General features: G+C 39.3%; 1 protein-coding gene across 3 annotated transcripts in view; it reads left to right on the plus strand.

The window, feature by feature from the left end:
* LOC137634976 (mitochondrial potassium channel ATP-binding subunit) overlaps positions 1 to 20552 on the plus strand; it is a 218455-nt gene that overhangs the window by 72789 nt on the left and 125114 nt on the right. For all 3 annotated transcript variants that reach the window (XM_068367570.1, XM_068367571.1, XM_068367572.1), the window contains exon 8: positions 8424 to 8499. In XM_068367570.1, coding sequence (XP_068223671.1) covers positions 8424 to 8499 — 76 coding nt within the window. The remainder of the gene's footprint in view (positions 1 to 8423; positions 8500 to 20552) is intronic.

The raw sequence follows: 20552 nt of genomic DNA on the forward strand, positions 1-20552 counted from the left end.
TGGGACTTACCTGGGGGCTGGTGTTGGCATGAAAGTTTGAGTAAAGGACTCAGGTTTTTGTAGGTACTGTAGGAAAAATACAAATTATTATTATTATTATTATTACTATCCAAGCTACAACCCTAGTTGGAAAAGCAAGATGCTATAAGCCCAGGGGCTCCAACAGGGAAAAATAGCCCAGTGAGGAAAGGAAATAAGGAAATAAATAAATGAAGAGAACAAATTAACAATAAATCATTCTAAAATAAGAAACAACGTCAAAACAGACATGTCATATAATAAACTATCAACAACATCAAAAACAAATATGTCATAAATAAACTATAAAAAGTCTATGTCTGCCTGGTCAACAAAAAAGCATTTGCTCCAACTTGAACTTTTGAAGTTCTACTGATTCAACCACCCGATTAGGAAGATCATTCCACAACTTGGTCACAGATGGAATAAAACTTCTAGAGTACTGCGTAGTATTGAGCCTCGTGATGGAAAAGGCCTGGCTATTAGAATTAACTGCCTGCCTAGTATTACGAACAGGATAGAATTGTCCAGGGAGATCTGAATGTAAAGGATGGTCAGAGTTGTGAAAAATCTTATGCAACATACATAATAAACTAATTGAACGACGGTGCCAGAGATTACCGGTACTCTATAAAAAAATTGTCATTTGTTTTTACACAAATACAAATCATCATCCTTTACTATAGGAGATTCATCCATAGGTGGGTGGAGGTCCTCATACCAACTTGCCGGAACTTAGTCTGGGAACTCAAGATTCATGCATAAAATGCTGAAGAGTCAACGTTCCTTACACTTCGTGAGCCACAATTATGTTTGTGGGGATCATGGCCTTTATCAAAAGTGTTTGTGCTTAAGCTAGCATCATCTGTATCTAAGACTGGCATAAGTGATGAGCTTGTGAATCTTTTTTGGAGAAGGTTGTTTTATGGACTATTGGGTTTGTCTGGATACTTCACCCCCCACTTGCATGGGGAATGGGGACAAGACTCTCTTGTGTTCACACTGAAAGCACAATAATCTTACTTTCACTTCAGATCCAGTTCAGCTGGCAAGGCTTCCAAAGCTGTGGCCCAAGAGAGGGGAAGATGAAAACAAAGGAAAAGGTCAGTCATTCTTCACTTTTAGCCCAGACTTACTCGTAACTTTAGTCCTCGAACTGAATTTACTACTCCGTAAGAGGAGCTGAGGTACCTAAGCCACCTGGTGAGCAGCTATTACAGGTCCTAAGGTGAACAGGTTCCTGGACCTGTGAGTCACATCTCACCTATCATTTCCAGACACCTACCTGAAGAACTTGCAGCACAGAGAAATTGCCATTAAATGTCAAGGAATTACTGATGTCCTAATGTCAATGGCTCTAAACCGTACCCTTGACTTAGATGGAAATGATAGCAAATGGGAAATGACTTCCTTTAACAAGGAGATTTTTTTTCTTTAGTAATGAGATGTTGTCGAGTGAAGACGTGTCATTGCGGTGCTGTGTCAAATTCTCTCCCTGAGCCGTGTTTCAGCTTATATTGTCGTTTGTGAAAGCTTTGAAAATATTATTTACTCTTATGGAGATACTAAAGGTAAAAATAAAAGTACACCATGGCTGGTTGCCCCCTGTGTGGATTTTCGAGGGGAGAGGGACAAAAATGTTGATAAAATGTGGCTGTAACAGGTGCTATCACCAGAGTGTGTGTTTATAGAGGCAAACATCAGTGATGAGGACATAACAAACTTGAAATGGATTTGTCCACTCTGTGTAGATGAAGCCATTATGCCAAGAAAACTACAGTATATTGAAAATGGAGGAGGAATTAAAAAGGAAAGACCCTTTTATAAACGAATATGAAGAGAAAATTGCTGAATTGGAACTCCGAATTGCGGAACTCACTGTGGACGCAACAAATTTCACCCAGATCGCTGATCTCACTGAGAAAGTTGATAATGTTTCAATGAATATAGAATCAATCAAGTTAACACTTCAGACACTGATGGGCCCGAAACAAGAAAAAATGGCATATGCTGACAACGTTAAGGAAAAAATCTACTAGTAATTAAATCGACTAAAGCATCAACTAAAATCACTTGACAGAACAAATGAGTTCAATCATACACTTAAAGACTATTCCAATTCTTAATACGAGGTCAACTTCAAATGGAAATGTTATAAATTTTGCCAACAAGGAGACGAGAAAAATGGGAAAGCTAAAACCTAAAATAGTGATATGCAATTATGCAATGATGAAGATGAAGTAGTAAATGCTTTGATTCAAAGAAATCATTGCCTGGATCATATCCAAAACATAGAAGAGAAGAAAAGTCTGGTATTCAAGAAAAGTGCTGCAGGTGGGACTACCCACTACTTGTTGAAATGTGATCCTGAAGTTCGGAAGGCTATTCATGATAATGGTGACAAAGTTATGTTGCGATGGGGTATTTATAACATACATGATAGGTACCATGTGATCACCTGCTATTACTGTGAGAGGTATGGACATTTTGAAAAAGATTGCAAGTTTAAGACTGACGATAAAGTCAGCGGGAAATGTTCAGAAAAACATTCCACCAAAGAATGTAATTTACAATAGGAAAAATGTATAAACTGCGCATAGTTAAACAAACCAAATGACCACACATTGAATTCAAGAAATTGCAAAGCTTAAGATTTGGAATTGAGAAGACTAGCAGAAAATACTGACCATGGATACTAAGAATGTCATAAACTGTGACAATGTAAATTCACAATCTGTAGGTAATAAAGCTATTCAAATTCAAGAATTGATAAATGAGAAATATTTGACCATACAGTGGTACCTCTACATACGAATGTCCCAATATACGAATTTTCCAACATACGAAGTAAAATTCAACCAAATTTCTGCCTCGACATCCGAAGTGTTGCTCCAACATACGAAGTAAACATTACGCCATTGAGCGTCGAGTGCTCAGTTTTCTGTTCTTGTGTGTATTGTGTGGTTGTCCTCTGTTTGGTCTGTTATTAACAGTGCTTATTTTCTTCCTTTTCTCACATTTCCTTTTTGATTTTACCTATAATCATGGTGCCTAAGAAGCTAAGTTTCAGTACAGGAAGAAGGCAATTCTTTCATTAGAATTGAAGCAAGAAATTATAGAAAAACATGAGAGCAGTGTGCATGTGAGTGATACTGTATGGCTAAACAATATGGCCGGAATAGGCCTATGATCTCGAGGATCATCAAGCTGAAGGCAGCCATTAAAGCAAATAACCATCGAAGGGGATCACCATTATTACAAGACATTGTACCAATACCCTGGAAGAGATAGAACGAATAATGTTAACTGTGCAACTACCTTGACTAGGCATATGTTGGACCTAGTTTTAAGTGATGAAATGAATAACATTGTATCTGATATAAATGTAGAAGAGAAGTGCACTATCTCTCCAGTGCACAAACTTATTACGTTTAGACTACCAATACAGAAACACGCATTGGTAAAGGAAATAAACTTTAGACATGAATCAAATTTCTCTCCTTTTGTATTTATTGAAGAAGTTACAAAGAAAATAAATGATATCAGTATTCCCCATGATCATGATAACCAATGTTTGTTGGATGCTATATGTGTTAAGTGCCTTATGACCATATACTGTTCAGAATAATAGGGTTAGTAAAAGTGAATATGATACCATGTGTCCAATAATGGAAAAGACTATGATAGTTAAAGACTGATCTTGATTTGATGGAGACACTTTAGAGGAAAAGAAGGAAATAAGACATAAAGAAAATAAGAGGAATCGGTTAAAAACAAAGTACATGGGTAGAGTACAAAACTGCGTTGTGCCAATATAATTACCTACTAAGAAGAAAAAAAGCGAATACTGTAAGAGAAAGACCTGCGACTCTGCTACAGAAGTAAATAAGTTCTATTGTCTTCTAATTGGTATAATGGAAAATGTAAATGAAAAAAGACTACTAGAGGGTTGTAGTGACCAGGAACTAGCAAATAATTTTCTAGTATTCTTTAAAAACAAAATAGAAAATATAACTAGGTCATTTAAAAATATTCAACATTAGATTAATGCTACTCCAGATACAGTATACTGATAAAATTAACGAGATTCAATAATATAACACAAGATGATGTCACCAGGATTATCAAGAGAGCAAAGAAAACCCTGTGCGATCGATTCAATGCCAATATCTGAAGTAACTGGAGAAAGAAACTTTTCTAGTCTAGCTGATATAATTACGAGAATAGCAAATGCAAGCATTGATGAGTGTCATTATCATCATCATTATCTCCTACGCTTACTGACGCAAAGGGCCTCAGTTAGATTTCGCCAGTCGTCTCTATCTAGAGCTTTTAAATCAATACTTCTCCATTCATCATCTGCTACTTCACGCTTCATAGTCCTCAGCCATGTAGGCCTGCGACTTCCAACTCTTCTAGTGCCTTGCGGAGCCCAGTTGAAAGTTGGGTGAACTAATTTCTCTTGGGGAGTGCGAAGAGCATGCCCAAACAATCTCCATCTACCCCTCACTATGATCTCATCCACATATAGTATTGAGTAATCTCTCATATTGTTTCATTTGATTTTGTACTGCCATTTAATTCCCAATATTTTTCTGAAGGCTTTGTTCTAGAAAAATCTACAAAATCTGTTGGATATTGTTTCATTGTCATACCATGACTTATGTCCATACTGTAACACCAATTTCACTAAACTGATATATAGCCTGACTTTTATATGGAATATCAGGTGATTTGAATTCCAAATTTTACTTAACCTAGCCATTGTCTGATTAACTCTTTTCAATCTTTCATTAAACTCCAATTATAAAGACCCTGTATTAGCGATCATAATTCCTAAATATTTAAATGATTCAACCTCATTAATCCTTTCTCTTTCCAATAATTCATCTTCCATTGCATATTCCGTTCTCATCATCTCTGTCTTTCTTCTATTTATCTTGAGCCCAACCTCATGTGATATTTCATGCATTTTGGTAAGCAAGCTTTGCAAGTCCTATGGCTTTTTGCTAATAAGGACAGCGTCATCAGCATACTCTAGGTCCGCTAATTTCCTGTTACCAATCCAGTCCAATCCTTAGCCATCCCCAACTATTCTATACCTGTGGTTCATGGTGTCATAGGCTACTTTTAGGTCGACAAATGCTACCCATGTAATTTTCACAAGCTCAAAGCCATCCTCAATATGCTGAGTGAGGCTATATACCTGGAAGCAGCAGGATCTTCCTGCCCTGAAGTCAGGCTGGTCTGATGTCAGTTGTTCTTCAACTGTGGTGCTATGCTGGCTATCATTGTCCGTTTGTACAGTGTGAATAAGATGCAGAGGAGAGATATTGGCCGACAGCTCTTAGGGATCATTGGGTTTTTGTCATATTTTAGTAAGGCCACAACTTTAGCTCTTCTCCATAGTTTTGGTATCTGGAATGTTCTTGCACAGTTGTTAAGAAATCTCAATATCCATGCTTAAGTCCTGCTGCCAGAGTGCAGTATTATCACAGATGTAATGTCGTCCACCCCAGAAGGCTTTAAGGTGTTTCATGGCTTTTTGGTGTTCTTCAACAGTGAATGGTTCAAACTCATTTTCTTGCATGGGATGTTTCATTTCATCCTTTATTCTTTGGAGATATCCTCGTTCTTTGTTATATGGCTTTCCATTAAGTAAAAGTTGTTCTGCTACAGCATTACTGTAGGTATTACAGCAGCTATTCTTGTTTGGGTGTTCTTATCAGAGTTAAGTTTACTGATTGTTTTCCATGCTTTCTTACTATTTTGAGTCATGTCTGTGTTGATTATCAGTTCTTGCTACCTCTCCATTTTTACATTGGCTATAGAGGCTAATAAAAGCTCTCCTAGTTCGGTGATTTCTTGGGAAAATGGGTCTGAATTTTAAGTCGCTTTCATTGTAAACCTCTACATTTGTACTAACCGTGAAGACTTGCCTGTTCTCGGCGAATCGCTGTCCACTATGCCTTGTTCTACTTGGCTAAGGCCGAACAAAGAAGTTCTAGTCGAGATCTTGCTCTGAAGGGGTGCTGTATCGAAGATAGATGAATGCCATTCTGCCCTTAGCAGGAGAAATCAATGCCTCTTAGACCATTCCTCAACACTTTAAATAATGTCGATGGAGTCGTAGACTCAGCATATTGTGGGAGAACCCCCTCAGAATCCTTGCAGTCTGTGTTGGATTCCACTTCATCAATTGCATCTGTTTCTTAAGAAGGAAAAGGACCTTCATTTAAAACCAGGTGTGATGCAGACAAGATGATGACTCCTTGCTTTGCTAATTGGAAAGTTTGACTATCTGGAGTTGCTGCTTCCTGGGATCTTCAGGAAGGGCTGTTTTCTTGAAAGAATCAGGTCCCTGCTTATCTTGGCAAAGAGCACCCACCACCAAATGGGATTGAGTCTCAGGTTTCCTAAGATGTGGATCCTTAGCAGTCGTAGATTTTGCTGTTGCAGTTGGAGGATTGGTTCAAACTCTGTGGGTGACAACCTATAGTTTTTCATCAACATCACTCAAGGAGAGAGAGCCATTGTGTAAGATTTTCCATTACCCCTCAGGGAGGCATTCAGCGAACTTACCTCTAATCCTCCATCTTGTATTGAAAGGGGATGAGTGTCTGTAGAAGTCCCTGTTTTGTCTGCTTGGCAGATCCAAAGGACAATCGGGAAGTTACGAGGAAACATAAGCAACTGATGATAAATGTTCCATTCTAGTGGAGGAGACTCTTGCTGTCTCATCTAGGGAAGATGGGTTCAAATGAGTCTTACCATATTTTTATCTTTTCACCTGTTGCAGGTGATGGAGACATGCACTTGGAACGCTTAGAAGAGAAACATTTGGACTCTTGATGGTTGACATCCTTCCTTCTGGATTGTGCTGGAGGAGAGCGCTTCTCATATTCAGAGCGAGTCCACTTAGACCAAGGGGCATAAATGTCGTCTGGAAAGGAGGAATGATCAGAATGTTTGAGTGAAGGGCACAGTAAAGAAAAGTATCAGAGATGAGGTGAGAGCTTTAAGTACTTGACATAGCGTTAGGGGGATACCCGACTGGAGTGTGAAGGTAATTGTCGCCTGAAACGCAAAGGTGAGCGCCGACTGAAATGTGAGGGGGAGCGCTGACTGGAATGCAATGGTGAGAAAAAGTGGCAACTGAAACTCGAGAATGAATATCGTCCGGAGCATGAGGGTGATGAGCGCTGGGATCACGAGGGCGAGAACCCTTGAAATGCAAATATGGAGAAGTTCTGCTGAAGCAAAAAGGCATAGATTTGCTGGGGTGAAGTGTAGCTGGAGTCTGAGGTAGAGTGCTTGGAGCGACGATGAGAACTGCTTTGACCGGCTGACTTCCTAAAAGAGTCTGTAGAAGAGTGCCCTTCCGAAGCTTGTAAGGAGCGATGATGCCAGTGGCGAGCTAGAAGTGTTGAAGTGTTGGAACTGTTGTGCTTAGCATGAGGAGAAGAAGCACGATCAGTACATTCTAGCTTCACTGTTATCATTCTTCTATAGTAAAGGACGAGGATTTATATTTGTGTCGGAACAAATACGCGATCAAAATAATATTGCACAGAACAGAAATATCAACAATTTCAAATTTTCCAAGTTGATAAGTAAATACGTGATCATAGGGGTGAATAAATCTTAATCATGTTTATATGTTTTGTTCTAAAAACTAAAATAGTCACCCTCATAATACAAGCAGTTAACAGTTCCAAAAAGTCCATCCAAAGAATTCTTGTCTGCAGTTAGCTCACAATTGTTACCAGTCCCAGAATTTACCTTATCATTTTCATAACCATAATGTAAAAAGTCACAACTTATGATTAACCTTCGCACTTGATGAATAACCGTTGTAGGCTGTATCTTACTACAGGTATAATTTTGGTTACTATAAGGGCTGAGAGATGATTATATGTGAAATAGATGACTACATACATGATTAGAAAAACTAGTATTTTAATTGTACTTTAATAAATGAGGTGAAGAATTGAGAACTTGGTGCAAAGGAATATTTAATTTTTTTTTAATTATCTTTATAATTGATAAGCCATTACTTGACCTGATTAATACATACAGTAGCCAAAAGGGCAATTGAACAGATCAGGTATCTAATGGGTATAATTTAATATTGAAGAAAATACAGTATACTCAAGTCTGTCATGTTGTCAATTTACCCAGTGTTAAGGATCAATCTGAGTATGGGATGTGTGTAAGTTCTTAATTTCTTTTGTGGTTTGTGCTTCATTGTAAAGAATACCTTGCAGTCTTGCCTATTTTTAGATTTCATAGTACACTGTACTTTGTTTTGAAAAGCTATAGTAACAGTATAGATATTTGGGTGAAATTAATGAGTTATTTGACATCAGAAACTGAATGATACAATTACTTTTTATGTTTTATAGGCTGAGTGGGGATGTTCAAGATTTCAAGAGCTCTTTTAAAATGTGCATGTCTCAAGGACTTCGTAGTGTTACTCAGGTATGTTGCTTTATTTGTAGACCAATATGGTATTTGTAACTATGCATATACAAACCTATCATCCTTTAAAATGGGGAGATATCTTGAGTGAAACTGCCATTGGAATAGTTGAGAAGTTAGTTAACATCAGGTGGTGAGCGGGGGTGAGTAGCCTCACCCACCTTGTCAAAGATTCCTCACTTTTGACTTTGGCCGCACCAAGTATGGATATACTGTTGCTTCCTATTTAGGGCTGTTTAATCTTTTTTCTTACCTTGATTGTAATCGGTTGATATTGTGCTGTCATTTTGATACAGTATAGTAATATCTTTACATACGTGCGCCCGAACATATGAGCAACTTGAGATACAAGTAAGCCGCCGAGCAGATTTTTGCATTGAGATACGAGCACGCTTACGGATGCTGACTCTAGGTGGCCAAGCACTTGGGAGCTGCTCTCGAGGCCCACATCGCTCGTTCATTTTGCGTGATCTCAGACTACTGTACACATCTCCGAGCATTGCCCATGTTATTTGCGTTATTTACGTGATTTCCAACGTTCATTTGTAGACAATTAACTGAAGGAATGATGGGTCCAAAGCAATTGAATGAAACATTAGCAGTGGTAAGAAAAAGTGCATGATTACAATAGAGGTGAAGCATAAAATTATTGAAAAACAAGAGCATGGTGTCCGTGTGAGTGAGTTGGCCCGCCATTATCAGAGGAGTACATCGACGATATATACCATCCTCAAACAGAAGGATGATATTAGGAGCACAAAGCCTGCTAAAGGTCTAACCATCCTGTCAAAGTTACGGACTGATATGAATGATGAGATGGAAAGGTTTCTGTTGTTGTGGATCAAAGAAAAGCATTTGGTGGGAGATAGTTTGACTGAGACAATAATCTGTGAAAAGGCCAGTGCAATCTATGAAGACTTTAATTAAAGGGAAGCAGCTGAGAGTGGGGAGACATCAACGCTAGTGGAGACGTTCAAAGCTAGTTGTGGCTGGTTCGATAACTTTAAGAAGCAAACTGGGATCCACTCGGTTGTAAGGCATGGGGAAACTGTGAGTTCTGATGTGAAAGCCGCAGATGAGTACGTCGAACGTTTTACCTCACTTGTTCCTGCAGAAGGTAACATTGTCATATTTTCCCGAGGCTAAACAAAGTAGTTCAGCTTTTTGGTCCAATGAAATTAGAACACTCTTACTGCACCTTGATGCTTATGAAGATGAAAACACAAGTGATATTTATCCTTTGTTTTTTATCATCATCATCATCATCTCCTCCTACGCCTATTGACGCAATGGGCCTCGGTTAGATTTCGCCAGTCTTCTGTATCTTGTGCTTTTAACTCAATACTTCTCCATTCATCATCTACTTCATACTTCATAGTCCCCAGCTTTGTAGGCCTGGGTCTTCCAACTCTTCTAGTGCCTTGTGGAGCCGAGCTGAACGTTTGATGAACTAATCTTTCATGGGGAGTGCGAAGAGCATGCCCAAACCATCTCCATCTACCCTCATTACTCGAGTAATCTCTCTTATAGTTTCGTTTCTAATCCTAACCTGCTATTTAACTGCCAATATCCTTTTGAGAGCTTTGTTCTCTTATCTACTAAATCTATTGGAGATTGTTTCATTGTCATACCCCGACTCATGTCCATATAGTAACACCGATCTCACTAAATTGATATATAGTCTGATTTTTATATGTAATTTCAGGCTATTTGATTTCCAAATTTTACTTAACCTAGTCATTGTCTGATTTGCTTTTTTGGGCTCGAGCCATGTTGTCCTGATGAAAGTTCCTCTAGGTAGCTTTCTACTTTGGATATTTCCTGCAAGTGATATACCAGACAATTTTGCCTGTAGAAGTATCACAGGGTTACTACCCTTGGAGCAAATATCTCGAAAGATATCCTGTTTGTAACAGGGACGTGTTTAAAATAACCACGGCTATTTTTCCCTGAACAGAGTTAACCTTGTCTCAAAGGATATGGGATAGGATTAGATACGTGGGAGAGCCATTACAACTCCGATCCCAGTGTGTTACTGTAAACATGTTAGCTGGTTCTCCATTCCTTCTTGCCCTGCTTAGGGAGTTTTCTGCTTGTTTTACAAGTTTTTGTGTGATTCTGGAATTATGGATGTTTCTGCTTCTTCTACATCAGTTGAGTACCTTACCCTTTTTATTGGTGGAGAATTTCGCATCTCCTCCTTATTTTTTGCACGATTTGTCCCTTTTTTTTGTCTCATATTTTGAAGTTAATCAGTGTTTAATATGAATTTCTTAGCTAGCCTCTTTGAAGTGTGCTGTATATTTACTTTTACATGTGGCTCATTCTAGGTTAGACATTTGCTTTATTGCATGCTTGTCTTACCTGGTTTATGGCCTAGGCTAACTATATACCCCTAGTCTTTGGCCTAGGCTAGCTAATTTTTTATCCACACCCTCCCTTCTTGCCACGTAACCATACGGTTCTCGTGATGGCTGATAGACCTATTCGTCCATTGATATGTCATAGCGGGGAATTGCCGCCTTGAAGGGATTCCCTGGGAGTTGTAGATGTGGGGACACAGCCGGCCTAGGTTAACAGCATTCCATTCTCATCTACTTAGCCTTAGTTTTTGGTTAGACGGCACTGGTAGATGGAACTTGTTCCCTGTTTTTACACTCTGTCGATCCCTTAGAATGAAACTAATTCTGTTCTAATATTGACAGGTAGACTTTCCTTTCCTGCCACCTTACCCTTCTTCTAGGCTATATGAAAGGTATAACAATTCGATTTTGTTGGGTTCTGGCATACGTAGGTGTGTCTGGAAATGAGAAGGCAGATTCACTGGCCAAGAAAGCTGCAGCTGAGTTGCCACCAAGAAGGTATCCCATTCCCTTCCCAGTAATGATTTTTTACTTACAATTAAGAATTTTATTAATAATAATTGGCAACGGCATTGGGATGGTTTACTTAAAAATAAGATGAGAGAAATAAGTAATGTTATATCTCCTTAGAAGTGTAACGGGATGCCCCGAAATCAGGAGACTACTCTTTGTCGTCTCCACATTGGTCACACTCGGCTGACACAAGTTTTTGCTGGCTGGCCAACACCCACCATATTGCGATGACGGTTTATTACCATCGACAGTGAGGCATTTGTTGACGGAATGCCCCACATACAGTAGTGAAAGAAATAGATATCTGTTTGAGGCTCGAGGTGAGGATGGCCGGTTCATCCTTGCTAAGATTGTTGGACATGATGTGTACCACCATGCTAGTGGTATTTTTATCTTTTATTTCAGACGCAGGTCTTCTGAAAGATAATTAATTTTTTAAATGACACTTTTGCTTCTATGGTTTTAATTGAATATTCTTTTATTTATTTTTTTTTACAATAAACGATATCAGCGTCAATGACCTTAGATGTCAGGATGCCAGAAAACCTCTAATCAATCAATCAGTCTTCTAGGCTATTATCCTTAATCTTTGGCTAAGTGGAAGCCGGTTGGGAGAATTCGTTTTCTGTGTCTACTTATTGTAGATCTCTTGGAACGACTTCAAATTGTTCTAATACTACAGTTAGGCCTTTGTTTCCTGCCGCTTTACCATTTTCTAAGGCGTCCTTCCTTCTTCCCCCCTATTAGACTCTGTCCCCTTGCCGTGGAACTCAGGTTCCTTTGCCTAGTCTGATCTTCCCTGGCATCTGAGGAAGCCTCAGTTGCTATATACCCGGACGGGACTGCTTGGTGAGACTTATTTGTCTAACTTCGGGTAGGCAGGAGAATAATCCTAAAGATGAATTCGTTCTCTCTGCTACCTCAGCGGCTGGCTTCTCCTTCTCCTTCCTGATTAGGCTGCGTTTTCTTCCTGGACATGGAACTACAGTTCCTTTGCTTAGTCTGCCTTTCCCTGGCAATAGAGTACACCTCTATTGCTGTATATCTAGACTGGCTGGCTTGGGGGTATCTGTCAGCCTACTACTAGATAGATATTGGGACTAGACCCTCAAGAGGGATCTTTTCTCTTGCCGCTTTGGCAGTCGCCTTGTTTCTGGTAGTCAGCTTCCTCCTCTTAGGCTATGTCTCTCTCGCCGTGGAGCCTTGGCTCATGTCAGAATCTCCCTGGCTTGAGTGGTTACCACATTACCATATTTTATAGACTTGCTGGCTTGAGTGCCGCTAGCTCTAGGTGTGAGTAGGCTATGGGTCTCTCCCTCCAATATTAGAAGAGAGTGTTCCCTTTGCCGCCTTAGCCGTCGCCTTAAACTTGTCGGCTGCGTCTATACCCTACCCTCCATATCTGAGGAACATTATCCTCTGAAATTAATTAATTGGATACCTCCTAGTTGTCAGGATTTTTAAATATTAAACTTAGCCGGTGAATATATAAATAGCTGACGTCTCCGACGGTCGACAGATTCCAAAAACTCGCGAGCGATCGCCATGAAGGCTGCTGGGTGTGCCCACCAGCGCCGACTATCGGGCAGATACCGCATATACTTCTCAACCAAATCAGTTCTTCTCTGTCGGTGTTAAAGACAACACTGATTTCGCTCGCGCTTGACCTCGAGTTTTCTTGGTTTTGGTTTTATTGCTTTCGCCGTGTTGGATTATTCAATACTATCTTCAAAAGAAATGCTTTTGAAAGTACGGAAGTGTGTTAAAGGCTTTTAGTAATTATTTTATCACTTTATAAATTATTGTTGATATTTATAGATTTACCTCTATATATTTTATATCTCACCCGCCTTTATTAGGCCTCTTCGATTAGCTTTCCATTTATACTAAACACCGAGATAAATTTTATGTTTTTGTTTATAAGCGGCCTTTACCTATTCTTTGTAAGCGGTCCTGACTTGGAAAACGAAGTTAAACAACGTTGAGCCCATTCAACTTTTATTTTTGTTTAGATTAAAACAGTTGCTCTGTAAGAATGATGAGATGAATATTTTTAGAAAATATTTTAAGAAATTTATTCTTTGAATAGTCTTCGTGCTGTTTTTCAAAGATGAACTAACGTTTGGTTTATTTATGCTACGCAGTTTGCACTTTATCGTTACGATAGAGAAAGAGAGAATCCCGGTTTCACTTTGCAGAAAGAGTAAATCGATTTTGACGTTTTGTTCATTCTTCTTTCAAACTGAAGTTTTTTAGATACTAATTTAAAGGAACATGTTAATTTTCAATTTCTTCGTCCTTTCAGTTTTTTCCTTTAGTCAAATAACCTGTTATTGACGAAGAGTGAGTGAGCCATTCTCTTGTGAGTGACAAGAGAGAGAGAGAGAGAGAGAGAAAGAGAGAACGATCCGATCTTTATTCTCGTCCCAAGTCTCTGTACAAGGAGTTTGGGAGCGAGTAACGTTGTTCTCGATTCAGATTTTTACTCTCGTCCCAAGTCTCTGTACGGGGAGAGAGGATAAAACGTTTTAGTTTTTATTCTCATCCCAAGGCACTGTACGGTGAGAGATTGAAAACGTAGTCCTTAGTGAACTAGTTTTTAGTCTCATCCCCAGTCACTGATCTTTTTAACTTTATATATTTCCGTTTTATTCGATATATATGTATACGTATGTTTATTGATTTTTGCATGTGTGTTTCATTTTGTACTAATGTGATTACATTATACGACTTATTTCGCAATTCTAACCTTTTGATTTAAGGGAGAATTGCGTGCTTCAGGTAGAAATCAGCTTTATTCATGTCTAATGTGAAATTATTAAGAAATGCGATATCAGTGAAGAAAGTGCAAAAAACATGTTCTGTGTTGCGGAGGGTTCGTTTGTTCGTGCTTGTCGCTTGCCTAGTCCGAGACCTCTTTCAGGCTCCCCTGCACCAGGGAGAAGGAATGTCGTAGGACCTAAGGGAGTGAGAAGTGTAAACCAACGAACAGACGTTCCCTCAAAGGTATCAGACGTTGCTCGTCAAGCACGTCCTTGCCATAAGACAGGAGAGACGAAGTTTCTCCTCGTCTTCCGATGATTCGTCTCTTTAAAAGCCTGGGCGTAAGCTTTCGAGACGGTTGAAACGTTTATTAGTTCCTTCAGAACAAGTTCAACGTCCTAGCTGTAGTCATTATGAGAGTCCCGTTCATAGCGATGACGTTCATGTACAGACGTTTCTGCCACAGACTCGATGTGACGTTGAGCGGTAGACACCGTAGACACAACGTGACGTCGAGTGTCAGTCACCGTAGTCACGATATAGCATCGATCAGCAGTCACCGCTGTTACTACGTGACGTTTGAACGTCAGCCACCGCAGTCACAGGTTGATCCGAAGTTAAGTGTTTTGCAAGATATGCTGTTAAAGCTTTCTTCTTTAATAGAAGCTTACGATCCTGTTCCTGTGCGAAAGGATCCTTTGCTTTTTGTACGTCACGGTTCTGGGATACGTGATTCAGGTCTTCAACCTTCTAAACGAGCTTTGTTACGCCACGCTGACGTTATCCCTAGTGACAGCTTTGCTGTTAAACGAGATGCGGAGCATAAATCTCGATGTAACTTTGATCGCTTTGAACATCAGCCACCGCAGTCACAGCGTGACGTTGAGCTGCAGACACCGCAGACACGACGTGACGTTGAGCGGTAGACACCGTAGACATGACGTGACGTCAAGGGTCAGTCATCGTAGTCACGATATAGCATCGAACAGCAGTCACCGCTGTTACTACGGGACGTTTGAACGTCAGTTACTTCTGTCACGACGTGTAGTAGAATAACATTCTCTGCAGTCACAACGTGACATCGACCCTCCAACTTTAACTTCTGTTCATATACAAGTTGATGTAGCCTGTCAGGCTTTTCCTTCACGTCATTCTGAATATAAATCTCCTTCTCGCAAGACTTTAGATTTATCAGATGATGTGCCTTCTGAAGAAGTTGATGACCCCCTTTCAACTAATGTACCTTTGGGGAGTCATTCAGAAGAGGAGTATCCTAGGGTGGTCCAACAATCCCTTGTTTTATAACTATGAATTTCTTTAGTGAAATTTTGTCCTACTCGTTTTGTAACGGCTGCTCCGCCGTCTGAGTTTACTCTTGGCATGACTTTCTTCGACTCCTACATTTACGAAGTCAGTTCTCTCTTGTTCTTCCAAGAGAGCCATGCTCTTACTGGGAGACTGGTTGGAATCCAGGAGAAGTTTAGGAAAGTCTGCTTTTGCTTTTCCTCCTTCTTAATTAGCTTCTCGCTCGAGCGTTTGGTGTGACACAGGAGAAGTTCTCGGTTGGGGAGTACCTGCCTCTGCCCAGGGAGACTTCTTAAGCCTAGTGGACTCTCCTCGTCGTCTAGCCATGAGACGCTCCAAGATTTTATGGTCTGCTTCAGAGCTAGACCATCTCCTGTTAGGAGTTTTTTCGAGCGTTTGAAGTATTTATTTGTTGGATTGGTCCCTGGGAGCCTTAAGTAAGAAGGTCTCTCCAGCTGTCAATGTATTGCTGTACAAATTATGTCATGCATGAACAAGGCTATCAGGGATGGCTCCAATGATCTGGCAGCCACGTTCACTGCAGGAGTACTTAAGATGTAAGTGCGCTCAATGTGTTCATTGTCAAGACAAAGTTCACGATGAAGACTACCAAATCTGTCTTGGCAGCAGTAAGGGAAGGCGACTGAATGGTCTCTCTCGACCTTCAGGATGCATACTTCCACATCCCGATTCATCCAAACTTTCAACAACATCTGAGGTTTGTGGACGGGAAAGTAGTGTACCAATTTCGAGCACTGTGCTTCGGCCTCATTCCTGCTCCTCTTGTTTTTACAAGGCTCTTGCAAAATGTAGCAAGCTTTCTACATTTTTTGAGGATTCAGAGCCTCCCTTTATTTTGACGACTGGGTAATCAGGGCGTCGTCATTAGATCGCTGTCTGGAGAGCATCTAATGGACATTAGACCTAACCAAGGAGCTAGGTCTCATAGTGAACGTAGAGAAGTCGTAACTTACAGTACTCCATCCCAGACTATTCTTTATTTGGGAATGGAGATACAGTGTCTAATTTTTTGGGCCTTTTCGTCTCCCACAAGAATGGAACAAGCTCTGTTAAAAGTCCGTCACTTGCAAGAGAAAAACAGTTGCTCTGTAAGAGTTTGAACGAGCCTCGTGGGAACTCTTTCATCGCTGGAGTAGTTTATATCTCTGGGGAGACTCTACCTTTGCCCTCTCCAATTTCACCTAAACCATTGGAACAAGGAGAAGGGCTTAGAGAGTATCTCTTTCCCAATCTCCAACTCAGTCTAGACATGTCTGACTTGATGGGACAGCAACATCAGACTTCGAGAAGGTCTTTCTCTTGCGATCAAGAACCCAAACCATGTGTTGTATTCAGATGCATCGGATTTGGGTTAGGGAGCTCCACTGGACAGTCTGGAATGCTCGGGTCTTTGGTCCACGGATCAGAAGGAACTCCATTTAAGGCAAGTAACATCTCTCTTTTGACGAGATTTGTGCAAGGAGAAATGAATGTCTTGGCGGACTGCCTCAGCAGAAGAGGACAAGTCATCTCCATGGAGTGGACGTTGCACAAGACTGTGTGCGAGAAGCTATGGATGACATGGGATCAACCCACCATAGATCTTTTTGCGACTTCACTGACAAAGAGGCTCTCGACTTACTGCTTTCCAGTTCCAGATCCAGAGGCAGCCCACATAGACGCTTTCCTGCTGGACTGGTCTCACCTGGACGTTTATGCCTTTCCACTTTTCAAGATCCTAAACAAGGTGCTGGAGAAGTTCACCTCTCACGAAGGGACCAGGTTGACGTTGGTTGCTCCCCTCTGGCCCGCGAGAGAGTGGTTCACAGAGGTACTTCTATGGCTGGTAGACGTTCCAAGAAGTCTGCCGTTGCGGATGGATCTCTTGCGACAGCCTCACGTAAAGAGATTTCATCAAAGCCTCCCCGCGCTTCGTCTAACTGCCTTCAGACTATCGAAAGACTCTCTTGAGCTCGAGGGTTTTCGAAGGAGGCAGCTTGAGCGATCGCGAGGGCTAGAAGATCCTCTACCATCAGGGTCTATCAGTCGAAATGGGAGGTATTTAGAGACTGGTGCAAGTCCTCCTCTATATCCTCTTCCAGTGCCTCTGTAGCGCAGATTGCGGATTTTCTGCTTTATCTGAGAAACGGTCGCTCCCCCTCTGCATCCACCATTAAAGGCTACAGAAGCATGTTAGCTTCTGTTTTCAGGCATAGGGGTTTGGATCTTTCTAATAACAAAGATCTCCAAGACCTGCTTAAGTCTTTCGAGACTTCCAAGGAGCGTCATATTTCGACTCCTGCTTGGAACTTGGACGTGGTCCTACAGTTCCTTATGTCAGACAGGTTTGAACCATTAAATTCAGCCTCCCTGAAGGATCTTACCCTCAAGACACTTTTTTTTGGTGAGCTTGGCTTCGGCTAAAAGGGTTAGTGAGATACATGCTTTTAGCAAGAACATCGGCTTCTCCACTAATAAAGCAGTATGTGCTCTTCAACTTTGTTTTTTGGCCAAGAATGAGCTTGTCTCGTCCTTGGCCTAAATCATTTGAAATCCCCAGTCTTTCTGAGATTGTGGGGAATGAAGTTGAAAGAGTGCTGTTCCCCCGTTAGAGCTCTTAAATTTTATTTATCCAGAACTAAACCGCTACGAGGTTGTTCAGAGGCTTTATGGTGCTCCGTTAAAAAGCCCTCTTTGCCCATGTCTAAGAATGCGTTGTCTTATTTTATTAGACTTTTAATTCGGGAGGCACACTCTCATTTAAGTGAGAAGGATCGTAATTTACTTAAAGTCAAGGCTCATGAAGTTAGAGCGATAGCAACTTCAGTAGCGTTTAAGCAAAATAGATCCATTAAAAGTATTATGGACGCGACCTTTTGGAGAAGCAAGTCGGTATTCGCTTCGAATTACTTGAAAGATGTCCAGACTCTTTATGAGGACTGCTACACACTGGGACCATTCGTAGCAGCGAGTGCAGTAGTGGGTGAAGGCTCTACCACTACATTCCCTTAATCCCAATATCCTTTTAATCTACTCTTGAAATTTTTAATCTTGTTTTGGGTTGTACGGGAGACTAAGAAGTCTTTCGCAATCTTTTTGATTTGGCGGGTTGTCAAAATATTGTTTCTTGGGAGCGCCCAGATTAAGGGTATTGATGAGGTCCTGTTATAGGGGTGTTCACCCTGGATATAGCAGCTCCTGGGAGTTTTTCAGCATCCTAAGAGGATCGCTGGGCTTTGTGAGGATAGCGGACGAATGAGGCAGAGTAATCATCAGAGTCAGCTTCCTTACCAGGTACCTATACTTAAGTTTGTTTTTTGAATAGTTGTCAAAAACTCTTGAGCATATATGCCTTTATTGTTTTAATACTGGTCTCTACCCACCACCATGGGTATGAATCAGTTATTTATATATTCACCGGCTAAGTTTAATATTTAAAAATGATATTTTCAATTTAAAATAAATTTTTGAATATACTTACCCGGTGAATATATAATATTAAAGGCCCTCCCTTCCTTCCCGATAGAGACCCTACGGACTGAGAAGAACTGGTTTGGTTGAGAAGTATATGCGGTATCTGGCCGATAGTCGGCGCTGGTGGGCACACCCGGCAGCCTTCATGGTGATCGCTCGCGAGTTTTTGGAATCTGTCGACCGTCGGAGACGTCAGCTATTTATATATTCACCGGGTAAGTATATTCAAAAATTTATTTTATAATGAAAATATAATTTTCATCAAATTTGCAAATTCTTTGTATCCTGGCCGTTCTAAATGGCTCTTATTAATTTCAATGGGCATAATTCCATTCCTTGATAAATCTAATGTTAACAACTAGGCAAGTGGCAGTCAGTCCTACCAGCTGCCTCCCTTTCTTATTGGTCTGTACCTTCCCTTTTACCCCATAACTAGTTCCCTATGGGATCGTCTACCGGTTGCCGACTTAGCAATGCCTTTTGCCATGTTCTGTCGACGTACCTGCTGGGTACAGAAAGGTTAAACCATGGACCCATGACAGCTAGAGATGGCATTCCTGAGGAAAGAATGGAATCGGTAGCTTTGGGAAATTCTGTGAAGCCTTTTGAAAATCACTTATGTTTTTAAAAAAATGATCTTGAATTTTCGTATTTATATTTCAAAGAATCTAAAGTTTCCGTTTATCAATTTTTGTTGAATGTTTTCCAAATTTTCAAATATTTTTGTGTTAAATATTTACCACCATACCATTTACTGTATATTGAAATTTAGTTCCAAAACTCAATAGGGTCAGGAAGTGATCTGGAACACGTGTTGACACCTAACAGTAAATGGAGAAAAGTATATGTATTTCTGCTGCTATCCTGAAAACTATCTGCAGGACAGTTTGTCTGAAAGGAACCTATCTTCAAATTTTGGATCCCACAAAGGCATTGTCTCTTCATTATAATGGTTGAGTAACATGCCCATGTACCATATATATATATATATATATATATATATATATATATACATATATAGATTTATATATATATATATATATATATATATATACAATATATATATATATATATATATATATATATATATATATATATACATACATATATATATACATGTATATATATATATATATATATATATATATATATATATATATATATATATATATATATATGTATATATATATATATATATATATATATATATATATATATATATATATATATATATATATATACAGTATATATATATATATATATTATATTATATATTTATATATATATATATATATATATATATATATATACATATACATATATATATATATGTACCTGTATATATATATATATATATATATATATATATATATATATATATATATATATATATACATATATATATGTACCTGTATATATATATATATATATATATATATATATATATATATATATATATATATATATATATACATATATATATATGTACCTGTATATATATATATATATACATATATATATATATATATATATATATATATATATATATATATATACATATATATATATGTACCTGTATATATATATATATATATATATATATATATATATATATATATACATATACATATATAT

The sequence above is a fragment of the Palaemon carinicauda genome, chromosome 45, assembly GCF_036898095.1.
Source record: "Palaemon carinicauda isolate YSFRI2023 chromosome 45, ASM3689809v2, whole genome shotgun sequence".
NCBI classification, from domain to species: Eukaryota; Metazoa; Arthropoda; class Malacostraca; order Decapoda; family Palaemonidae; genus Palaemon; species Palaemon carinicauda.